General features: G+C 35.5%; 1 protein-coding gene across 1 annotated transcript; it reads right to left on the bottom strand.

Moving 5' to 3' along the window:
- Positions 1–604: 604 nt before the first annotated feature.
- LOC141335404 (14-3-3 protein gamma-1) lies at positions 605–20736 on the bottom strand. Its single transcript, XM_073840852.1, has 2 exons — positions 20520–20736; positions 605–3148 (listed from the first exon to the last, which is right to left on the bottom strand). The coding sequence occupies exons 1-2, from the start codon at positions 20604–20606 to the stop codon at positions 2492–2494; spliced, it is 744 nt and encodes a 247-aa protein (XP_073696953.1). The 5' UTR covers positions 20607–20736; the 3' UTR covers positions 605–2491.
- Between the last annotated feature and the right edge of the window lie 387 nt (positions 20737–21123).

The following is a 21123-nucleotide window of genomic DNA, read 5'->3' on the forward strand; positions in this document are numbered from 1 at the left end:
TTAAGCACTGTGTTTTCATAGAATTTTTAAGCCAACTACTCGATTAATCGAAAAAATAATCGACCAAATAGTCGATTATCAAAATAATCGTTAGTTGCAGCCCTACTTTTGAGATATATTTTGAATAAATGTGGGTAACATTGGAAACAAATACTATGGAAGTCAGTGGGGACCAGAAACTATACAGTTCCTTACATTCTTCGAAATATCTTCCTTTGTGTTCAGAAGAAGAAAGAAATTCGTACAGGTTTGGTGAGTAATCCTGACAGAATTTTTATTTTTGGGTGAAGTATACCTTTAAAGAAAACCAGCTTCACCTGAATGAACTTTAAACTAAAGCAGAGCTGTTGGCTTTAACTGTGTGGCAGATGCTAGCATTAAGCAAAGCATTAGCAGAGACAGCCTTCAGCCATCTAGGAGATGGCACGGGATGGCACCGAACGGGAGGGGAAACAGGAGCTCAAACAGTGTTGTTCACTATATCTCACTACTAGACTAACCACTGTGCCATTGGACTTGTATTTATTAAATAAGTACATAATGTTTTCTCTGAAGATGTCAACAGGAATAGATTCAGTCATGTACGACAGCACTGAAATGGTGGTTAGAAGAGCACAGTCATGTTTTATTTTTTTAATTATGATTATTATTATCATTATGTTTCTTTTGTGCAACCGCTACATGACTCACATTTAAGATACCAGTAGGCAAGGAAAAAGAAAGAAAACAGAAATCATTAGAATAGGTCATGTTCCATGAGTGAATCCCTTACAGAAACACATTCAGAGCAGAAAAAAACAAACACTGATTTTACAGCAAATCTTAAATATCTCACAGTAGAACCTGACAGAAGAAAGCACAGAAAAGGAAAGTCATTTTAAGAACAACATTAATTGTTTTACAATGTAATCATAATTTACCATGACAAAACACCAGAAGTGGTGTTTTCTTTCTCTTTTTTTGTCTTTTTGCTTCCTTTTATTGTTTATTAAAAACCAAATACAAGAATCGCATGTCACTACAGCAACATCCATAACAGATTAATTCATGGTAAACACACTCTGTTTTGGTATAGCGTACTTCAGCAAGGAAAAAAATACATACATAAGAAAAAAATCATAACAGATTGAAACAATCCAATAGAAAGTAATAAATAGAAAATAATCCGATTAAATTCTTTTTGTTTCTTGTTCATATGAATACATAACATCTACAGTTTTTAAAGTTAATAAAGTCGAGCTATGGTATATAAATACATCACCAGCATGCACAATATTGTATTATCAAGAATATTGGAGCTGTAATCGTCCTACACTGAGAAACAGTATAATAGGCAAGTGTATTTCATGACAATTAAAACAAAAATTGAACCAAAGCAATTTGATGCCAGTGCACTGTCAAAAACTCAAAATAAATAACAAAAACAGTCTATGGTACCAGTAATATTAATTGAGTGTATCAAACCAAGTTATTAGCCATTGCGTTAGAGTGGTCGTCTTATTTTTTGAGGCATTGGGCATTTTAGTTTTACTTTCTTTTCGCACATTTATTTCACGCCTTTGTATCAATAATATTTAAAACTACTCTTCAGTGCAATAAAATAAATCTAATTTTCTCATACAGTGTGGGTCAGCCTTTTTGAAACGGTATCCGTAATAATGATAATAATAACGATTGGAAAACGGTTTTAGCTTTGCATTGCAAAGGCAATGCATGTACCAGGGAAGTCATAACTGTGTTATTTTTGCACACCTAATCAACATTACTGTAATACAGTAGTTTCGTGTAGTTTGAGGTGAGATGCATACTAACGGTGTGTATCATAAATGGCACAGATAACCAGTTTGACATAAACGACTTTCAAACATTAGTGGGTGCAATTCAGAATCCCTATGAAGGTACTGTATATCAGACAAGAACACGACCATTTACACCCAGAGCAGCCTGTTTGCAAATACCTACTTTTGCGAGGCGATAACATTCAAGTTTTGACTTTTTTTGTCATTTAAGCCCTCCCTTGACGCTTTAAAGTACTCTTTACTCACAATGTAAATTAATATAAGCAGCTCCACTTCGTATTTCACTACAAGAACAGTCCCTATGCCAGTGGGTTTTAGCATAACCCTTCAGCCATTTAGAAACGAATGACGTACCGACAAGCTTTTTCCTCAAAGTGTTGAGTAAACGTCACAGAAAGAGAGGTTTAGTTTATTCCTTTTAAGCTACTTCGTAATTTTTCTTTTTTTTTTTGATTCATACCATTCTTTATAACTAGCATATTTCTCTCAATTGTAATTTTGTGGAAAATAAAGAAAACTGCGCTGCTTTGCAATCAGCAAACGTGGCTGACACAGTTCCATCATGCCCCCTTTGTGAATTTTTCATGTAACTTATACTTTTTTTGTTTTTCTTTGTTGTGTGAGCGCGCGTGTTTTATGTTACGGCTGAGAGGAAAAGGGTCTCAAAGATCTTCTCTTTTCTTTTTCGACGCTTAGTTGTTGCCTTCGCCTCCCTCGTCGTCTTGTTGATCGCTCGTCCAGAGCGTCAAGTTGTCTCGCAGGAGCTGCATGATGAGCGTGGAGTCTTTGTAGGAGTCCTCGTTCAGGGTGTCCAGTTCGGCGATCGCGTCGTCGAAAGCCGTCTTGGCCAGATGGCAGGCCTGCTCGGGTGCGTTCTGGATCTCGTAGTAGAAGACAGAGTAATTGAGCGCCAGACCCAGGCGGATAGGATGCGTAGGCTGCATGTGCTCTTTGCTGATCTCATGGGCTTCGCTGTAGGATTTCTCAGAAGACTCCACCACCGTGGCTCTCTTTTCGCCTGTGGCTACCTCCGCCAGGTAACGGTAGTAGTCGCCCTTCATCTTCAGGTAGAAGACTTTGCTCTCGTGCTGGGTCTCGCTGCAGTTCTTGATCAGGAAGTTGTCGAGGAGGTTGAGCACGTCTTGGCACACGGCCTCCAGCTCCTTCTCGATTTTCTCGCGGTAGGCGCGGACCATCTCGATTTTCTTCTCATTGCCATCGGCGGAGGTCTTCTGCTCTATGCTGGAGATGACGCGCCAGGAGGAACGCCGTGCGCCCACTACGTTCTTGTAGGCCACAGAGAGCAGGTTCCTCTCCTCGTTGGAAAGGGCCTCGTTCAGCTCCGTTACCTAAGAGACGGAGAGAAGGTGAAGAGGTTACCTAATCATTTTTTTTAAATTGTAACAAGTTTCACAGTTGAAGTAATGATGCTCTTTATGGATAAAAAGATCTGTTTGGCCTAATAGTTAGAGAGTTGGGCTTGTAACCTGAAGGTCGCCGGTTCGATTCCCGCACAGGCAGGAATTGAAGGTGGGGATTGTGAAAGAACACCTTCAATACTATGACTGAGGTGCCCTTGAGCAAGGCACCGAACCCCCAATTGCTTCCTGGGCACTGGAGAAATGGCTGCCCACTGCTTCGGGTGTGTGTGTGTGTGTGTGTGTGTGTGTGTGTGTGTGTGTATGTGTGTACCTGGTATTCATCACGTTATGGGGACCAAATGTCCCCACAAGGATAGGAATACCAGTAGATTTTGACCTTGTGGGGACATTTCTCAGGTCCCCATGAGGAAACAGGCTTATAAATCATGCACAATGAGTTTTTTTGAGGAAGTAAAAGTATGCACAATCTCCTGTGAGGGCTAGGTTTAGGTGTAGGGTAGGTGTAGGGCGATAGAAAGTACGGTTTGTACAGTATAAAAACCATTACGCCTATGGAATGTCCCCATAAAACATGTAAACCCAACATGTGTGTGTGTGTGTGTGTGTGTGTGTGTTCACTTCTCACTGCTGTGTTTGTGCACTTGGGTTATATACAGACCACCAATTTCGAGTATGGGTCACCATACTTGACAATACATCACGACTTTCACTTTCCACTACATGTCAGAAGTTTGGAATAATGTTATTGAAAAAGTCAAGTCAGTGGAGCTGGTGAAGGTGGAGCGTTTTCAGAGGAACCTCGAAAACGCACTGCGAAATGCCAAAGTGAATGCTACCAGGCATTTAAGGGTTGTGTATGCAACGTGAGCCAATAAGCTTGTGCCAAGTTGTATAACTCTGTGCCATCTAGAGTTCCATGGCAGAACAAGGAATTTATAGCAATATTTAAAAATACATTGTATGGGTCAAAATTATTATTTTTCCTTATGGCAAAAATGATTAGGATATTGACTGAAGATATTTTGTACATTTCCTACTGTAAATATATGAAAACTTAATTAGTAATATGCATTGCTAAGAACTTCATTTGGAAAACTTTAAAGTTGATTTTCTCAGTATTTAGATTTTTTTTTTTTTTTTTGCACTGCAAGATACCAGATTTCTCAGATTCTCTGTCAAATATAGTCCTATCCTAACAAAACCGTACATCAAAGCTTATTTATTAATCTAAATTTCAAAAGATTGACCCTTATGGCTGGTTTTGCATCCAGGGTCACATATTGTAAAATATAATGTATTCCTGTGATGCAAAGCTGAATTTTTAGCATCATTACTCGTGTCTTCAGTGTCACATGAACCTTCAGAAATCATTCTAATATGCTGACTTTCTGCTCAAGAAACATTCCTGATAATTATCAGTGAGAAAAACTGAGTTGGGGGTATGCAAGATTTACAAAAAAAGGAAGAAATCTATTATTTAATTCAACTGAATGTATGCTTCTATTCAGCAACAATGCATTAAAATAATCAAAAGTGACAGTAAAGACATTTGTGATGTTACAAAAGATTTCTACTTCAAACAAATGCTGTACTTTTGAACTTGCAAACGTCACTGTTTTTACAAAAAATGTACATAGCAAAAAACATTTTCAACATTGAAAACCACTGTAGTATTTAAGCACAAATAATAATTTATGATAACTGAGCACCATATCATAATGATTTCTGAGGGATCATGCTCTGCATTCACAGAAATGACATTTAAAAAAATATTAAAATGGGAAAAAAAACTAAACGGTAATAATAATTCACAATATAACTGCTTTTACTGTATTTTTTAATCAAATAACTGCAGCAGAAAAAAATTAAATTGTTCTTAAATCTTAATTATTCCAAACTTAATGACTGGTAGTGTACATGAATGCATTAGGCAGAAACTTGTATCCAAAGCCACTCATATTGCATTTTTTTGGATAGATTTTATCAGTTCATAGATTCCCTGGGACTGAAACTCGTGTCAAAGCATTATTTTTTTGCAATTTTTAATATCTTTAGAATTACCGTTCTCTAATTTGTCCAATTCACTCCAGTTTAAAATGACAGTGTTTACAGTGGCATTAAACTGTGGTGCAGTTGAGTGTTATTTTGAGAAATTATCTTGTTTTCTTGTACTTCAGGAAGAGGAAGGAAGAGTGGAAAACCTGCCGTACTGCGGTATGCATTTTGATGACGTCAGCTTAAAGCATTGCTTGCAAACCAAAGAAACACACTAACTTGACGTTTCCAGCTTTATTTAGTGACAGAGCTGTTTATGCAGCATTAGGCTCACTCATAATCCTCCTTCATTTGCATGGGTTGCGATTGTCTTTATACACTGTATCAACTTTAGTCTTTTCTTATGCCCATTAAATCAGAATAGATTACCCTATTATAGTTTATGTACATGCCATTTAAGTACAGAATAACAGCAGAGATGTGGATAAAGGGATAAAGTGTTGCTTTGTGAATGGTAGTTCACAAAGTCCTTTGTGAGTCATTCGAGTGAACGGTTCAAGTAAGCTTCAATGTGGTGATTTGCCAAATGCCTATTTATGGACATGGCATCTTCATTGTTCGTTTTCACCAGCACATGTATTACAAGTCCTAGTGTAGGCTGGACGCAATGTAGTAAATCTATTCATAGATGACTGGCAGCATTTCAAGATGAAAGATGCCACTTGCTCTTGTTTAAAAACACATCGCAACCTGAATTACTGTGTGTTGTTTACAGAGCGTCATAGTGAAGAGTGAGTCAACACATTGCTTGCAAAAATTTGGCGGACTGAAAGCATCGCAGCACATCATCGCAGAGATGTTTTGATTTAACAGACTGGCAGTAGGCGGATGAGCTGGTGCCTACAGATCTCTCTCTCTCTCTTCTACTACCTTTCAGATGCAATTTCCTAAGTCCTCGGGGGCTCCATGATTTACTGCATTTTATTGCTGTATCATTCGCTCTCTGCGTCATTGCCAACCAAAATGCGTGCACAACCACATTGCATGCCAATGCATCATGCACAAATTTATTACAGAGAATAGCTGATGGTAACCCAAAGGCTCATCAACAAAGCAGGTTTGATATTGATGATTCAGAACCTGTTTATTTTACATGTTAAATATTACATTTTTGATTGAAACATTAGTATTTGGGTTTTTTCCTTTATCAAAATGGCACAAAACTTTGTACAGGTTTCGGCACTCGCTATGTAAACACGTGGACACACACAAAATCATGGACATGATCCAAAAAGGTCATGATAAAGTAGTCATACTTGTACTGTTTGCAGACAAAAATGACTGCATTGGAAATGAATGGAAAGCAAATTTCATCTAGTGGAGGCGTTTGGTACTGCGCCCAAACAAAATCACAACCCTAGTAAAAAAAAGTAATCGATTTAAATGCATTTATTTCATACTAAGTATATTTCAAGTCTATTAACATATGTACTAGCATATTGCTCAAGACCTGCTGATATAAAAAATAAAATTAAACTTTATTTGGAGTACTATTGGAGTCACTATTGATGAGGATTGTATGATCTTTAAATAATATTGGTCTTTAAATACTAAATATTTAAAGTGTACCTAAAGTATACTTGCAATAGTTCCACTTTAGCACAATCAAATATACTTAAGTATATCTTTAGTTAGACTTCACCACTACTTTGACACAATTAAAGTGCATTTAGTACAAAATTAGTTTGAGACTTCAAATTTACCAATGTAGTATACTAAAAGTACAATTGCAGGGTATTTATTATTAAGTACATAATATGTAAATAGTGTACTTGGCATGAAATAAATCTATTTTAAAAACATTTTAGTATATTTCAAGATATCAGTTTATATAAAATAATAAAAGTATTTTTGTGCATTTTTCAGACACTTTATCCAAAGCGACTTGCAAAAAAAAAAAAAAAATCTTTTTAAGTTTCACTTTTTTCACTTAAGAAGTAGTCTGCCAAGTGTTTTTCTTTAAGAGAAAGAGAACAAACTTAGCTCTGTGCTCCAAAGCATCAAAATTTACGACAGTTTAAGTTGAATTTAACTTTCAGGCCTTACATTGAAGTTGATAACAGGTCATCATGGATTCCACTATTTCATATAATTTAGTACAATAAAATCCCCTTAAAATACAAAATGTTAAATAAAATGCAGGTAAACTAAAGAAATATTTAATCAGTTTTTCGTAAACAATTTTTTTTAATTAAAATTTTAAATATTTTTAAAATAAAAATATTTTTTTATAAATTAATTAATTAGGTTTTCACTGACCCCCTGCATACTTCAGTTTGTGAATACCTGAAACACTGCATTTTAACATTTTAGTAGTAATTAGCACAACTGATTCATTTAAATTAACAACTGGTGCTTCCTCAAAAAACACTGAATCTGAAACATTAAGTGAATCCGTAGTTAGAACCATAAATAGGAGTAAAAATTTGTAATTCTGATTTCAATTCTGCATTTTAATGATTCCCAGTTTTGATTTCAATGAGGTATAGAAAAAATGAAGACATATTTTTTTTTGTCTTTTTTGCAAAACGGTGTTGCAGCTAAATATCATGAACACAAATCAGCACACAGGGATTAGTGAACCACAAAACCAGTCATAAGGGTCATTTATTTTTAACTGAGATCTCTGTAATAATAATAAATTAGCTTTCCATTGATGTATGGTTTGTTAGGATAAGACAACATTTGGCTCAGATGCAACTATTTGAAAATCTGGAATCTGAGGGTGCAAAAAAAAAATCAAAATAATGAGAAAATCAACTGAGGAAAAAGTTCTTAGCAATGCATATTACTAATCAAAAATTAAGTTTTGATACATTTACGGTAGAACAGTAACAAAATATCTTCATGGAATATGATCTTTATTTAATACCCTAATGATTTTCGGCATAAAAGAAAAATTGATAATTTTGACCCACACAATGTATTGGCTATTTCTACAAATATACCCGTGCTACTTAAGACTGGTTTTGTGGTCCAGGGTCACAATCTTGTCAAATCTTGAACATTTGCAACTGGTTCTCAACACCGAACCCTAATCGTAATCCAATTCTCTGATTCCTTCAAACATCATGCAAGGTCACATATGTGACCCTGGACCACAAAACCAGTCATAAGGTTAAATTTTACAAAACTGAGATATATACATCATATGAAAGCTCAATAAATAAGCTTTCTATTGATGTATGGTTTGTTAGGATAGGACAATATTTGGTCGAGATACATCTATTTGAAAATCTGAAATCTGAGGGTGCAAAAACTCAAAATACTGAGAAAAGCACCTTTAAAGTTGTCCAAATTACATTCTTAACAATGCATATTACTAATCAAAAATTACATTTTGATTTGTCCAGGGTCACATATGTTAAAAGACACGTTTAGTATTAGTATTGTTAAATATGACCTCACTCATAAACAGACACACAATCTGTTTCCTCCATCAGACTTGGAACAGTTTACAGTATTACTGATCAATTATTCCACCACTTCCTCCTTTCATTTCAAGCACAACAGCCATTAAGCACCCTAAGACAGTTTCTGAATCATTGTGTAACACATTTACTGGTATTGCACACATAGTTTTGATTGCGTACAGTAGATGTTTTGTTAAGTTATCGTTTACAAACTGCCTTTAACCTCTTCCACACATAACCTCCCATCCAGACAGCAGGGGGTGAGTAAAGAGCAATCTTCCGTCTCCATAGAAACAAGGCAGTCGTCTTTGTTTGGACGCAGTCGACTATCTCTGGTGCTGCCTTGGCAACAGTAACAATGTCCACAATTCTTGCATGTGTGTATGTGTGACACTGCGTGTGTGTTTGGGGACTGAGGTGTAGATGTGTGTATGTGGTACACTTGTGAGCGAGTGGGTGGACGCAACATGCTGTTTTACATCGTCATACATGGATTAAACTCAAACGTGTCAGAAAAATTAAATGCATTAATGTTTGATTACAAAACCACCACAGGCTCTGCACCCCTTTACCTAAATTCATTACTTCAGACTTGTGTGCCCTCTAGAAGCTTACATTCTGCAAGTGACTTGCGCATTATTGTGCCATCCCAAAGAGGCACAAAACCACTTTCAGAGACTTTTACCTTAAATGTTCCCTCTCTTCTGGGATTAAATACTATTATTAGTTGGTGCTAAAAAAGAAAAGAGAAAAAAAAAAAAAAAAAATATATATATATATATATATATATATATATATATATATATATACATTATTGAAATTATATGGAATTGAGGATCACAAGGAATTTGATATGAATATGTGATTTTTATTGTATTTTTTTATGATGTCTATGTATGTAAATGAGGTTTGATTTTGTTTTTTTTGTTTTTTTAATAATTTTGTGATTATGTGGGTGGTGGGTATTACCACAAAGGGAAAAAATGGATGAGAAATTGAGAGGAAAAAATGAGGAATAACTTTAAAAAGAAAATGTATGTCTTTAAAGAAAAATTAATTTTTGTAAAAATGTATTGAATATGTTCTCCTTTTTATTTAAAAGACATAATAAAGTATATAAAAAAAATGTTCCCTCTTGGTGATATAAACTCTTCAAGAATCAGCTAAAAACACATATCTTCCATCTTTATTTGACCCTCTTACTTTTGCACTCTCTATTCAATTTCTATTCCTAAAAAAAGCCTTCTCTAAAAAAAAACCCTTCTCTATTCTTTTTATATCTTCTCTTTATATCTATTTTTTTCTTTTAATTTATTATACAATTAACAAAAAAAAGCTTGCTCTATTCTTTTTCGAATCTGTCCATTTTCTTTTTGTTTAGTATATACTTAAACCTTGCTACGTGTACTGCATTAAGCTAATCTGAGACTTGTCATAGCACTTACATACCAACAGGAACGATTATGTACAAGTCAAAGCTGGTAGCTTCACAAAACACATGACTACTTTTGTCCTTTTTGGAGCTGGACAATTACTTGTCACTGTGGTTTTATGGAAAGCAACTTGAATATTATCCTAAATATCACCTATTGTGTTCTGCAGTACACTCTTACAAATAAACGTTCTTTATTGGCATTGATGGTTCCGTGAAGAACCTTGAACATCCATGGAACCTTTTCTACAAAATGGTTCTTTTAGGAACAATTCTTTGGGGAACCAAAAATGGTTCTTCTATGGCATCACTGCCTTTATTTTTAAGATGGTAAAACAAAAAAATCATATCGGCTTCAAACAGGAGCCAGTATCTTGGGGAACAAGACTTCAACACAGTGCTGTATGATTTATGGTAAGTATAATCGTTTTAATGGAAAGCAAATCTCAAATTACTTTCTTTATTATGATGCGTTGTCAATTTTAAAGTACTTGAGTATGTAAATCGTACACAGCCGTAGCATAAGCACAGTAAAGCACTTGATTATTTCTCCTAATTAGATACAGATGCATTGAGCAGTGTTGCACAACAGTGCAATGATACAGCTCTCGTCGTGTGCTAATTCTGTCTGTGAGTCCTTTGTAGTCTCTGTAATCTCAGGGCACTTGCAGTTTGGGTTGCATCATAAGACTCCAATAAAGCCTCCAGCTATTGCAGAAGTGAGTGTTTGTCGACTTTTAGCCCCAGTTGCAGATTAGGACAAACACAAAAGGGTAAAGGGAAAAAGAAAAGGACCGTTTATGGCGATCAAAATCTAGTTAACTTAATGTTATTCTAACACTTTCTTCCACTCCACTGCTTAATAACTGAGAAAGCTCCTTTAATGACCCACAGTTACTAAGCCATGCTGTCTCTCTCAGCAATGAATATTACTGATATTATGGATGATATCATTGAGGACATGATGGAGAGAACAAATGCAGTTTCCTAACGTTCAGTGTGAAGCAATCTGGGTTTATCAGAACGACGGTATGTACTGTGTGACAACAGAAATGGGGATTTTTGCTTAGCCTTATTTGTGCAGCTATCAGTAATTTTCACTATTAGCAGGGCTTTACGCTTACTTTTCTTTTTAGGAGCACTTGTGCTCCTAACTTAAAGAAATTTAGGAGCATAGTCAAAAATTCAGGAGCACCTTCTAATCAATAATCAAAAATTAGCCTTCCCATTACATGTGATATTTACTCCATAAATTGATTTACAGGAGAGTTTTGTTTTTACCTTTGTAATGGCATTTTTCCAACTTTATTAAAAGTATGTCATTTGTAAAAAAAAAAAAATCTTTTTGAATAGGAAAGTGAATTACTTAATATTAACTTCTTGTTTATTTGACTGTTGCATCAAATCAATCTCATTTACAAACTATTTACAAACTAAAATAATTAAAAGCTGTCACTTATCTTAATTCATCTCAATCTCACAAAGTTCCATTATAATCAGTGAAGCTCTCTATACTCCACAGTCAATCTCTTATTTAAACTTTCTCTACACTGTGTTTATGCAAGGATTTGTGAGATATGTCTATGATGCATTACTCAACGTGGCAAAAACCTCTGATCAGACGCACTGGTGCTCCTAAATATTTTTTCATAGTCGCACGCAGTAGTTTTCAGTCACAAATGCGATTGAAATGGTCGCACTTTTGAGCTGATTAGTCAATAAGATTTAAGAATTAAGAAATATGAGATATAAATTTGCAGTTTTGAGAGATCTTTTTTTCTTCAAAATTCTAACAATATCTTGCAATTCAAAAAAAAAAGGTAAGAATTGCGAGAGATAAATCACAATTGCGAGGGAAAAAAGTCAAAATTGCGAGACAGAAAAGCTTCAAAATCACTGAATAAAAAATAGAGAAGGTACATTTTTAATCTCTCAATTCTGACTTTTTTCTGAGGGATATAACCTTGCAATTACTAGTAGTACGCAGTAGTTTTCAGTTTTCAGATGAACTTGGTTCATCTTTGAACTGTCATACAGTATAATAAAACACTTTATTACTGGTATACTGCTATTATTATGTAAAATTATGTGAAATAAGATATTGGTCATACTGCCCACTCTTTTCTTATTGTATTTGGCACAAGAAGCAAGGTAATAATATTTATCATAATAAAAGATGAATCATGTGACATATTAAACAGATTTGACTGACAAGGCGCTATTGTAAGCCTGACTTTTGCTATGGTGTTATCATGAGCAAAAAGAGGCTCTTTTTATTCTCTTTTACAAATGACAGTCTTTGAGAGCAGCTCATAATTTATCTGCACATTTTTAACTTCACGTTAACATTTAGTAGATTTGATGTTTTTCAAAATAAGCTAGCACATTTAAACTCAGTTTTCCATTTCCAGTAAATAGGGAGTAGAAACAGCTATGATTTTAAGTTTGATTGTTGTATTGTACAAACCAAGTTGTGTTGTTGAGTTAGGAATTGCATTGGAAGCTGTTCAGAAGTAATAATCATTATGAATTATTCTATTTCAAACACACATTTAGCTCACAATTCTGACTTTTCATCTCTTATGAGATATACACTCACAATTGTGAGTTATAAAATCAGAATTGTAAGTTATAAACTGGCAATTGCAAATTATAAAGTCAGAATTGCAAGACAAACTTGCAATTTTAAGATACAAGTTTATAACTCGAATTCTGACTTATACTTTATAACATGCAATTGCAAGTTATGTTGAATTGTGAGATATAAACTTGCAATTCTGACAACATATCAAGTCTTTTTTTCCCCTCTAAAAGACTATAACTCACAATTGCGAGTTTGTATCTCACAATTCTGAGAAAAAAAGGTCACAATGGTGAGATACAAACTTACAATTCAGACTTTTTTTCTCACAATTGTGAGTATTTATCTCACAATTGAAAGTCTATATCTCATAATTTTGACTTTATAACATGCAAAATCTCACAATTCCAAGAAAAGAAGTCAGAATAGCGAGTTCATATCACGCGGTTCTGAGAAAAAAGTCAGAAATGTGAGATAAGTTGCAATTTTTTTTGTTATTCGGTGGTGGAAACAGGCTTCCATAGAAAACAGATCTTCACCAACAAATAAACAAACAAACAAATTAATTAATTAATAAAAAAAAAAAAATATATATATATATATATATATATATATATATTTTTTTTTAAATGATTAATTTCCTTAATTTTATTCATGCATTCACCATCACAAAACTACCATTTGGGGTTGGTAAGATTTTTTTTTTAATGTTTTTAATGCTCACTAAGCCTGCATTTATTTGATCAAACATACAGATAAAATAATTTGAATTTTTCTGTGTAGGTACAGTAATATAGGAATTTTGGTCTGTGGAAAGTCCAAATGTGTGTCAGAAGTACGCATTTTATGTCAGCGATTAAATCTGAGAACATAAAAGTGCAGTGCACTGCATACTGCAATACTTCAGCTAAATCAAATCAATTAAGGCTATTATAATAATTAAGGCTATTGCTTCAAATCAAAGGTAGCTGTAAAAATGCAAAGAAAATGAAGTAACCATAGACAAGCATTTCTATGGTGAAAGTGGAGCAGGAAAAGGAACGGATGCATGCGTTAAGGAGTGGAGGATTGGATGATGGGGATGTTGTAAGGGCGGAAGAAGGGGAATCATACTTAAAGTAACTCGTTGTTATATAACCATCAAGTGATTGCAGATGTTTTTTTTTATGTTTTTGCAGCTGCTGCAGGCTTCTAAAAATAAAATGCATAAAACCTTTATGACCATACTGTTATGAAAAAAACATGAGTTACTGTCTTGAAGCCACGTCTATAGTAAGACGGCGAATGGAGGTGGATGTGGGTTGAACCCTGCACATGCATGACTGATAATTCAGAGCATAACCATAAAAATGTCACAATCATTTAAAGAAAATGCTTTGGCAATTTTTTTAAATGTTGATTAAAAAGTATTGTGAAATGACGGCATTTCCATTAACCGATGTTATGTGACTGAAACTTATTTTTTTCTCTCGCAATAAGTCATGGCAAAGGATTTTTGTAGGATTTTGGCTATATTTAATCGAATATGACCTATAAATGCGGAAAAAAATATTCATTTTTTGAATTGCCTGAAAAACCACCTCATGTGAGCGCAAAAACTTTTGTGATATATGGGAGTTTTTGTAGCCTGGAAAAAATCCAGACCCTAATCTATTAAGATTAAAGGATAACTATTGCCAAAATGCAACTGTTTTTTTTTTTTTTTACTGTAAACGAGACAAACATATAGCTAAAAGCATAATTACGAAAAATTAGCCGTTTTTGAGATTGGCCGTGATTTCGTTTTGTGGTCAATGGCCGGTGAATGGGAGTTCTAGGGGCATAACTTTGAGCGCATCAAATTCGATATTTTTACAACACTAAGAAGGCTCGACACACCATGAAACTTTGCTCGAAGTATCGCCTGGGTCTCTACACATGAACTCCAGCATTGAGGACATTGTTTGTGAACACAGAGTTTACTAAAAAGAAAGGTTTTGAACAACTCACTTTCACTGTTTGAGTTTCCGCTCGCAGCCGTCTCGCCAGTCAAGAAGTGTCCATCTCCGAATGCGAATGAATGGACTCCATAGGACGAAATATTAGGCTTATATGAGGCTCTTTTTACAACTAGAAGGTTAATATTGTTTTTCACTTGCGACAAAACAACGAATTAGCCGTGCATTTATATGGAAATATGCTTTAGGAGCTATCCATCCACGCATTCGGAGATGGACACTTCTTGACTGGCAAGACGACTGCGAGCAGAAACTCAAACAGTGAAAGTGAGTTGTTCAAAAACTTTCTTTTTAGTAAACTCTGTGTACACAAACAATGTTCTCAATGCTGGAGTTCATGTGTAGAGACCCAGGCGATACTTCGAGCAAAGTTTCATGGTGTGTCGAGCCTTCTTAGTGTTGTAAAAATATCGATTTTGATGCGCTCAAAGTTGTGCCCCTAGTACTCCCATTCACCGGCCATTGACCACAAAACGAATCACGGTCAATCTCAAAAACGGTTCGTTTGTTGTAATTATGCTTTTAGATACATGTTTGTCTCGTTTACAGTAAAAAAAAACAGCCCAGGTTGCATTTTGGCAATAGTTATCCTTTAAGGGTCTGGCATCTAGCAATGAAAAGGGGCCTAACTCGAGGGGCGGCACCAAGCATGCATTTGAAACTCTCGCTGCACGCAATTGGATAACGCCACGTCCAATCACAACAATACACCCCATTCGCTTAACTACCAGCGGAGCTAACTGATACATTAAACTCTTGCCGTATCCAGTCGGCAAAACAGCAAAAAAGTCCTTCTTGCAAAGGAACGATTCGAGCGCGGTTTTCTGTTCCTCTTTTATATGAAAAGCCAAGTCTAACTCTTTCATTGTAGCGGCCAAAGCCGTTTCAAACAACTGGTGTTCATCTGTAGCCACCTTACAATGTTTACTAAATGATTCCGGACGTCACAGCGCTGTCGTCATCAGTTTAGCTCGTCTCTGGCCCGCCTCCATCAGATACACCGATTTGATTGGTTCCCAGAACTGCTTACGTCATGCAGTAACGTGCATCATTACTCAATTCCAGAGTGTCTTGCAGAGACAATTCAAATTGTGCTCTCGCAAGACTTCTGGATTTCCAGGGTAGAGTGCGCAATTGACAAGTTTCCCTTAGGCGTATTTTCAATTTGTGCAAATTAATGGGTAATGTAAACGCAGCTACTGTGTGCTTTACTTTTGAAACATTTTAATGAATATATCTTTATTATAATGATCAAATAACAACAACAACAACAACAAGAGTTATCATTATTATTATTATTAAAAACAGAACCATAAATTAATGTGTAGTTAAATTATTGAAACATTTAAATATGAAATAAAAAATCTCAGGTTGCATGCATGAATAAATACAGTATTTTGCATGATTTAAAATTAAGAAATAAAATATAGGATACCTTTGTGTAATTTCTCAAACAATTTCAGTAAGCATCTTTAATCATTCCTCATTCAAGTTGATGAGTAGGAGCTTTACTTGCATCTTACGTGACTAAATATTTTGTAAAGGAATGCAAGGTGAATTTGCTTTAGCATTTTTCATATCCGTTCTGATTATGGTTTAAAATCAGTGTGTTCCCCATACCTTCTCTCTCTACTTCAATGATTTATGAAAGCAGAAAACGGTGTGTTTCTGCTGAATAAATGCAATTGGTCTAAGCTATGGTTAATCCAAAGGTTCAAAGCTGTAACTCTGACAGATTGGGCACAACATGTCAGAACAAATGTACTATAATTAAACAACTGAGTGTAAAACAGCAACAAACGAATAAAAGTCAATGCATGCACACAAGTCTAAATTAAAACACACCTGACATATAACTGAGCAGTATGCAAGATTTAGAATACTGCAGTGTAGACTTGAAGCTAGTTGCCGTCGGCTACTTGCATGCATTACAAATTATTGTGTACTTTGCATTTAAAATTATGAACTGCACTAAATCTCAGTTACTAGCAAGGTATTTGACTTCTTATTCCAGGCCTTAATGGGCGTAGGCTGCCAACAGACAACAGGCATCGCTGCAGTGATCAGAGTTTCCTCCCATAGTGAGAAGAAGACATGACTGAACACACACCCCTGAGCTGCTGAGGGACCTTCCAGCTCGCTGAGCTTTCCGGTCAGCTGAGGAGTAAATCAATACGTGAAAATATATCTCAAAAAGAGACTATGCAGAGTAAGTTGCATGAATCCCCTTTGCATGCATAAGCACACCAGATGACACCAAATGCAAAAAGTTAAAGTCTGTCACTTCTGCTCGTGCACACTTAAAAATAAAGGTGCTTTAAAAGGTTCTTCAAGGCAATGCCAAAGAAGAACCATTTTTGGTTCCACGAAGAATCATCTCTTTTATACCTTTTTATAATCTGAAGAACCTTCTTTAGCCACAAAGAACCTTTTTTGAAACAGAAGGTTCTTTATAGAACCATTTAAACCAAAAGTTTCTTCCATGGCATGAAGTACCTTTATTTTTAAGAGTGTGTGTGTATGGAAAAGGTGAAATGAAAAAGGTAATGGCAACTTCTCACAGTTATGCCTTTTTTCTTGCAATTGCAAGTTTACATATTGCAAATCTGATGACTTTTAAGAGAAGATATAAATCTGAGTTCAATTCTGACTTTTTTTCAGAGGGATATAACCTTGCAATTGCTAGTTATGAGGTCAGAATTGCAAGATATGAACTTGTTTATTTATGATTTATGATCTCGTAACATGAGTTTATATCTCATTATAAAGAATTATGATATGAGATATAGCAATTCTGAGAAAATCTCTTTTTTCTTCCAAACTATAACACTATCTTGCAATTCAAAAAAGAAAAAAAAAGGATAAGAATTGCGAGAGATAAATCACAATTGCGAGAAAAAAGTCAAAATTGCAAAAACCACTAAATAAAAATAGAAAAGGTAAATTTTTAATCTCAGAATTCTGACTTTTTTTTTGAGTGATATAACCTTGTAATTGCTAGTTATAAAGTCAGAATTGCAATATACAAACTCGGATTTATCTTTTAATTCAGACTTTTTTAAATTGTGAGTTTATAGCTCATTATAATGAATAATTATGAGATATAAATTTGCAGTTCTGAAAAATATTTTGTCTTTAAAATTGCAATTCTAAAAAAAGGTAAGAATTGTGAGAGATAAATCACAATTGCGAGAAAAAAGTCAAAATTGCAAGACAGAAAAGCTTCAAAACCACTAAATAAAAATAGAAAAGGTAAATTTTTAATCTTAGAATTCTGACTTTTTTCTTGAAATTGCAAGTTATAAAAGCCTGAATTGCAGTTGTGAGAAATAAAGTCAGAATTGCAAGAATTTAAACTTAATTGTGAAAAAAAGCCTTTACATCTCTCATGACTTTATTTCTCGCAATTGTGAGTTTAATGTCCTGCAATTGTCATAATTGTGAGATGCAAAAAAAAACTATTTTGTCTTTTATTCAGTTAGTGGAAACAGGCTGGCATATGTATGGGATCAAGTATGGACCTTATAAATATTTAAGATTTGCATTTGGGCAGAAGAAAGTGACTCTTCAGAGCCAGCATGATCCCAGACGGGTTTGGTGCGTGCCATTAACGGCCGGTCAGAATTATTTATTAGCACAGATGAAAGCAAACCGTTTAGAAAGATGATGGAGATCTGGGGTCTAATCATTGTATAATATTAGAAATACACAGAGGTGGAACCAATTCGTCAAGCTCATTGTCTCCGAATGAAAATTGTTTAGTAGAAAACATTATATGAACCGCACTAATGGCCGACCGGTGTATCAGAGGCACTGTGCAATACACCTTATCATTCTCCCTCAGTAACTACTCATCTACCCAAAGCAGATGTCAAGAGATAGTGCAATTAGACTATGACGGAGCATTTTAGTAATGGACAGCGTCCAGTCTTGGTGAGTAGCTAAATGGAAATGCACTGCCACTTTCCACTTTCCTTTTATTTAAATGGGTGCAAGGAGTTCATTAGCTCAAACCAAAACTTGACATGCATTGATTTGCAAACCAACAGCCATACTTGTTTAACTTGCTGTAGGCAACCTACAGTACACTTTAATATAATAAAACTATGAAAATGCCATATTTAGTCAGACTGACTGTGCATGTGCACTGCTCATGTTGTTTTAAAACCTTTTTTCATTACAGACATTACATTTATGGACAGGAGTAATGCTAAAAATGTAATTGATTTGATTTTATGTGATATTTTATCTGCATTTTCTGCAAGATTTATTTCAGTTTTTACAAAACCAATCATAAGTAGCACATTTGTAACAATAGCCAAAAATATATTGTATGGGTCAAAATGTTTCTTTTATGCCAAAAATCATTAGGATTTTAAGTAAAGATTATGTTCCATGAAGATATTTTGTACATTTCCTCAATATGCATTGCTAAGAACTTCATTTGGACAACTTTAAAGGCAATTTTCTCAATATTTGGATTTTTTTGCACCCTCAGATTCCGGGTTTTTAAAAAATTACATCTCGGCCAAATATTATCCTATCCTAACAAACCATACATCAATAAAAAGCTTACTTATTCATAATTAATTATGCCTGGTTTTGTGGTCCAGGCTCACATAGTGACATTTTAAGTCAACTTAAACAAAACCTACCAGGTAGATGTTTTCACATTTCTTAAATGTTGTAAGTGTTGTGTTATTTTACTTCAAGATGGTTTCTAAAACATATTACAGATGTTGCATTGAGACTGTAGTAGAGATTCCAACACATGAAATGGATGTTTCAGATAAAGGACACGTGCAAGACTTCTATGACACAGTCAGAAGATAAAACTGAAATGTGATTTTTAAAACACTGGTTTAAAATCTGATGCAAACTATTGCCTTCTTGCATTATGGCCCTATCAACTTTCAATGCAAACCTACGCCCTTGATAGAGAGAGAGAGGGAGAGAGAGAGAGAGGGGTTGGTGATTGGACCCTATTGGATGGAGGCTGATGGATCGGATGAAATGGTGCATTACGGGCACTGCACCTTGGCACACGTTGCGACACGCCTAGTGGGAGCGAAACTGCAAAGCCGAGTAAAACCACATGCGATCGCTTTGATTTTGAAGACATCTTCAAACGCCAATCGATGCACGCAACTAGCAGCGCTGCGCGTTCACTAAGTGGTTCGGGTTGCCTCGTTATGAGACAAAGACAACAGCGTTGATTTGGGGTTTTTGCATCATTCACCAGGGTTGCTATGCGTAATAATGCTTATAAATCACAAACCGCTTTATGATGGCACAATTTCGCATTCTAGCACTTGAGAATTCTGCATAGACGCGGAAGTTACATTATTAATGCCAGCTGATTTTCATGCAAAAACTGTTGCAATTCTGTCCATGTGCAATAATGAAGTGGCATTCCGTGGTCATGTTGTCCGGTTCGTTCGGATCTCGGAAAGGCACCGCCCAAAGATCCGCTGCCAGTTTCCAGTTCAAATCTGGATTCACATTCAATGCTGCATTTTACACTTATTTAATGAATGACGGACAGTGACATATAATATTGCCAAATAAGCTTTGTCATCAGTTCAGCAGGACTGTGAGCTGTCAGTCGATCCGGATCAACTTATATGGGCCTTTAAAGTGAAGAACGTGCACTCTAATCGATCCGATTTAAGAAGTGGCTGATCTTTAAAAAGATTGGGTCGGGAAACTAAACGGAATTTCCAATGGCAATGCGACATTATTTTATATCACTAGAACGTAATTATGAAACGAATAACATAATGACAGTTATCCGAATAGCCAAATCATGTATTAATTATGCGTGTAAGTTACATATTAATAAAGCAAAAGTTGCACTTACCGATTTCATGGCAGCAGCCATATCATCATATCTCTCAGCCTGCTCGGCCAGTCTGGCTTTCTGAACCAGCTGCTCGCGGTCGACCATGTTTAAATAGCGGTTCGTTCAGGTGCCTTGTATGGCTGATCGAGGTGTATTTGGTGAATATGCAGTGGGACGCGCGCGCGAGCTCGTCTTGCCGCTGCAGCTGCTCTCTGCTGTCTGCGCGTGCCGATGCAAGACGCCCCTCCCCCTCCCGTACACTTTCATTGGATTGCGTCATCACTTGTGAGGGGGGGTGCGGTTTGCCCCCTGCGTAGGGACGTCAGGACCATGGGAGTTTTGCGCGACGGTGACTTGCCGAATCATCCCGTGAATAACTACTTAGAAAATTTAAGAGATATCCACATAGAATGTTATCTTTGTAGAAGTCATCTATGAAACTCTTGTGTGTAGGGGAGAGTGTGGACGGATGCAACACTTTTTGCATTTCCTATAGTTTCTCAGAGACTGTTTGTATTAGCCAAAATTTTAATACAATAAAGCCACATCTGTCAGCTACTCACACATATTGCTGCAACATGTGTACATGAGATATATATATATATATATATATATATATATA

This window comes from Garra rufa, chromosome 5 (genome assembly GCF_049309525.1).
Source record: "Garra rufa chromosome 5, GarRuf1.0, whole genome shotgun sequence".
Classification (NCBI taxonomy): Eukaryota; Metazoa; Chordata; class Actinopteri; order Cypriniformes; family Cyprinidae; genus Garra; species Garra rufa.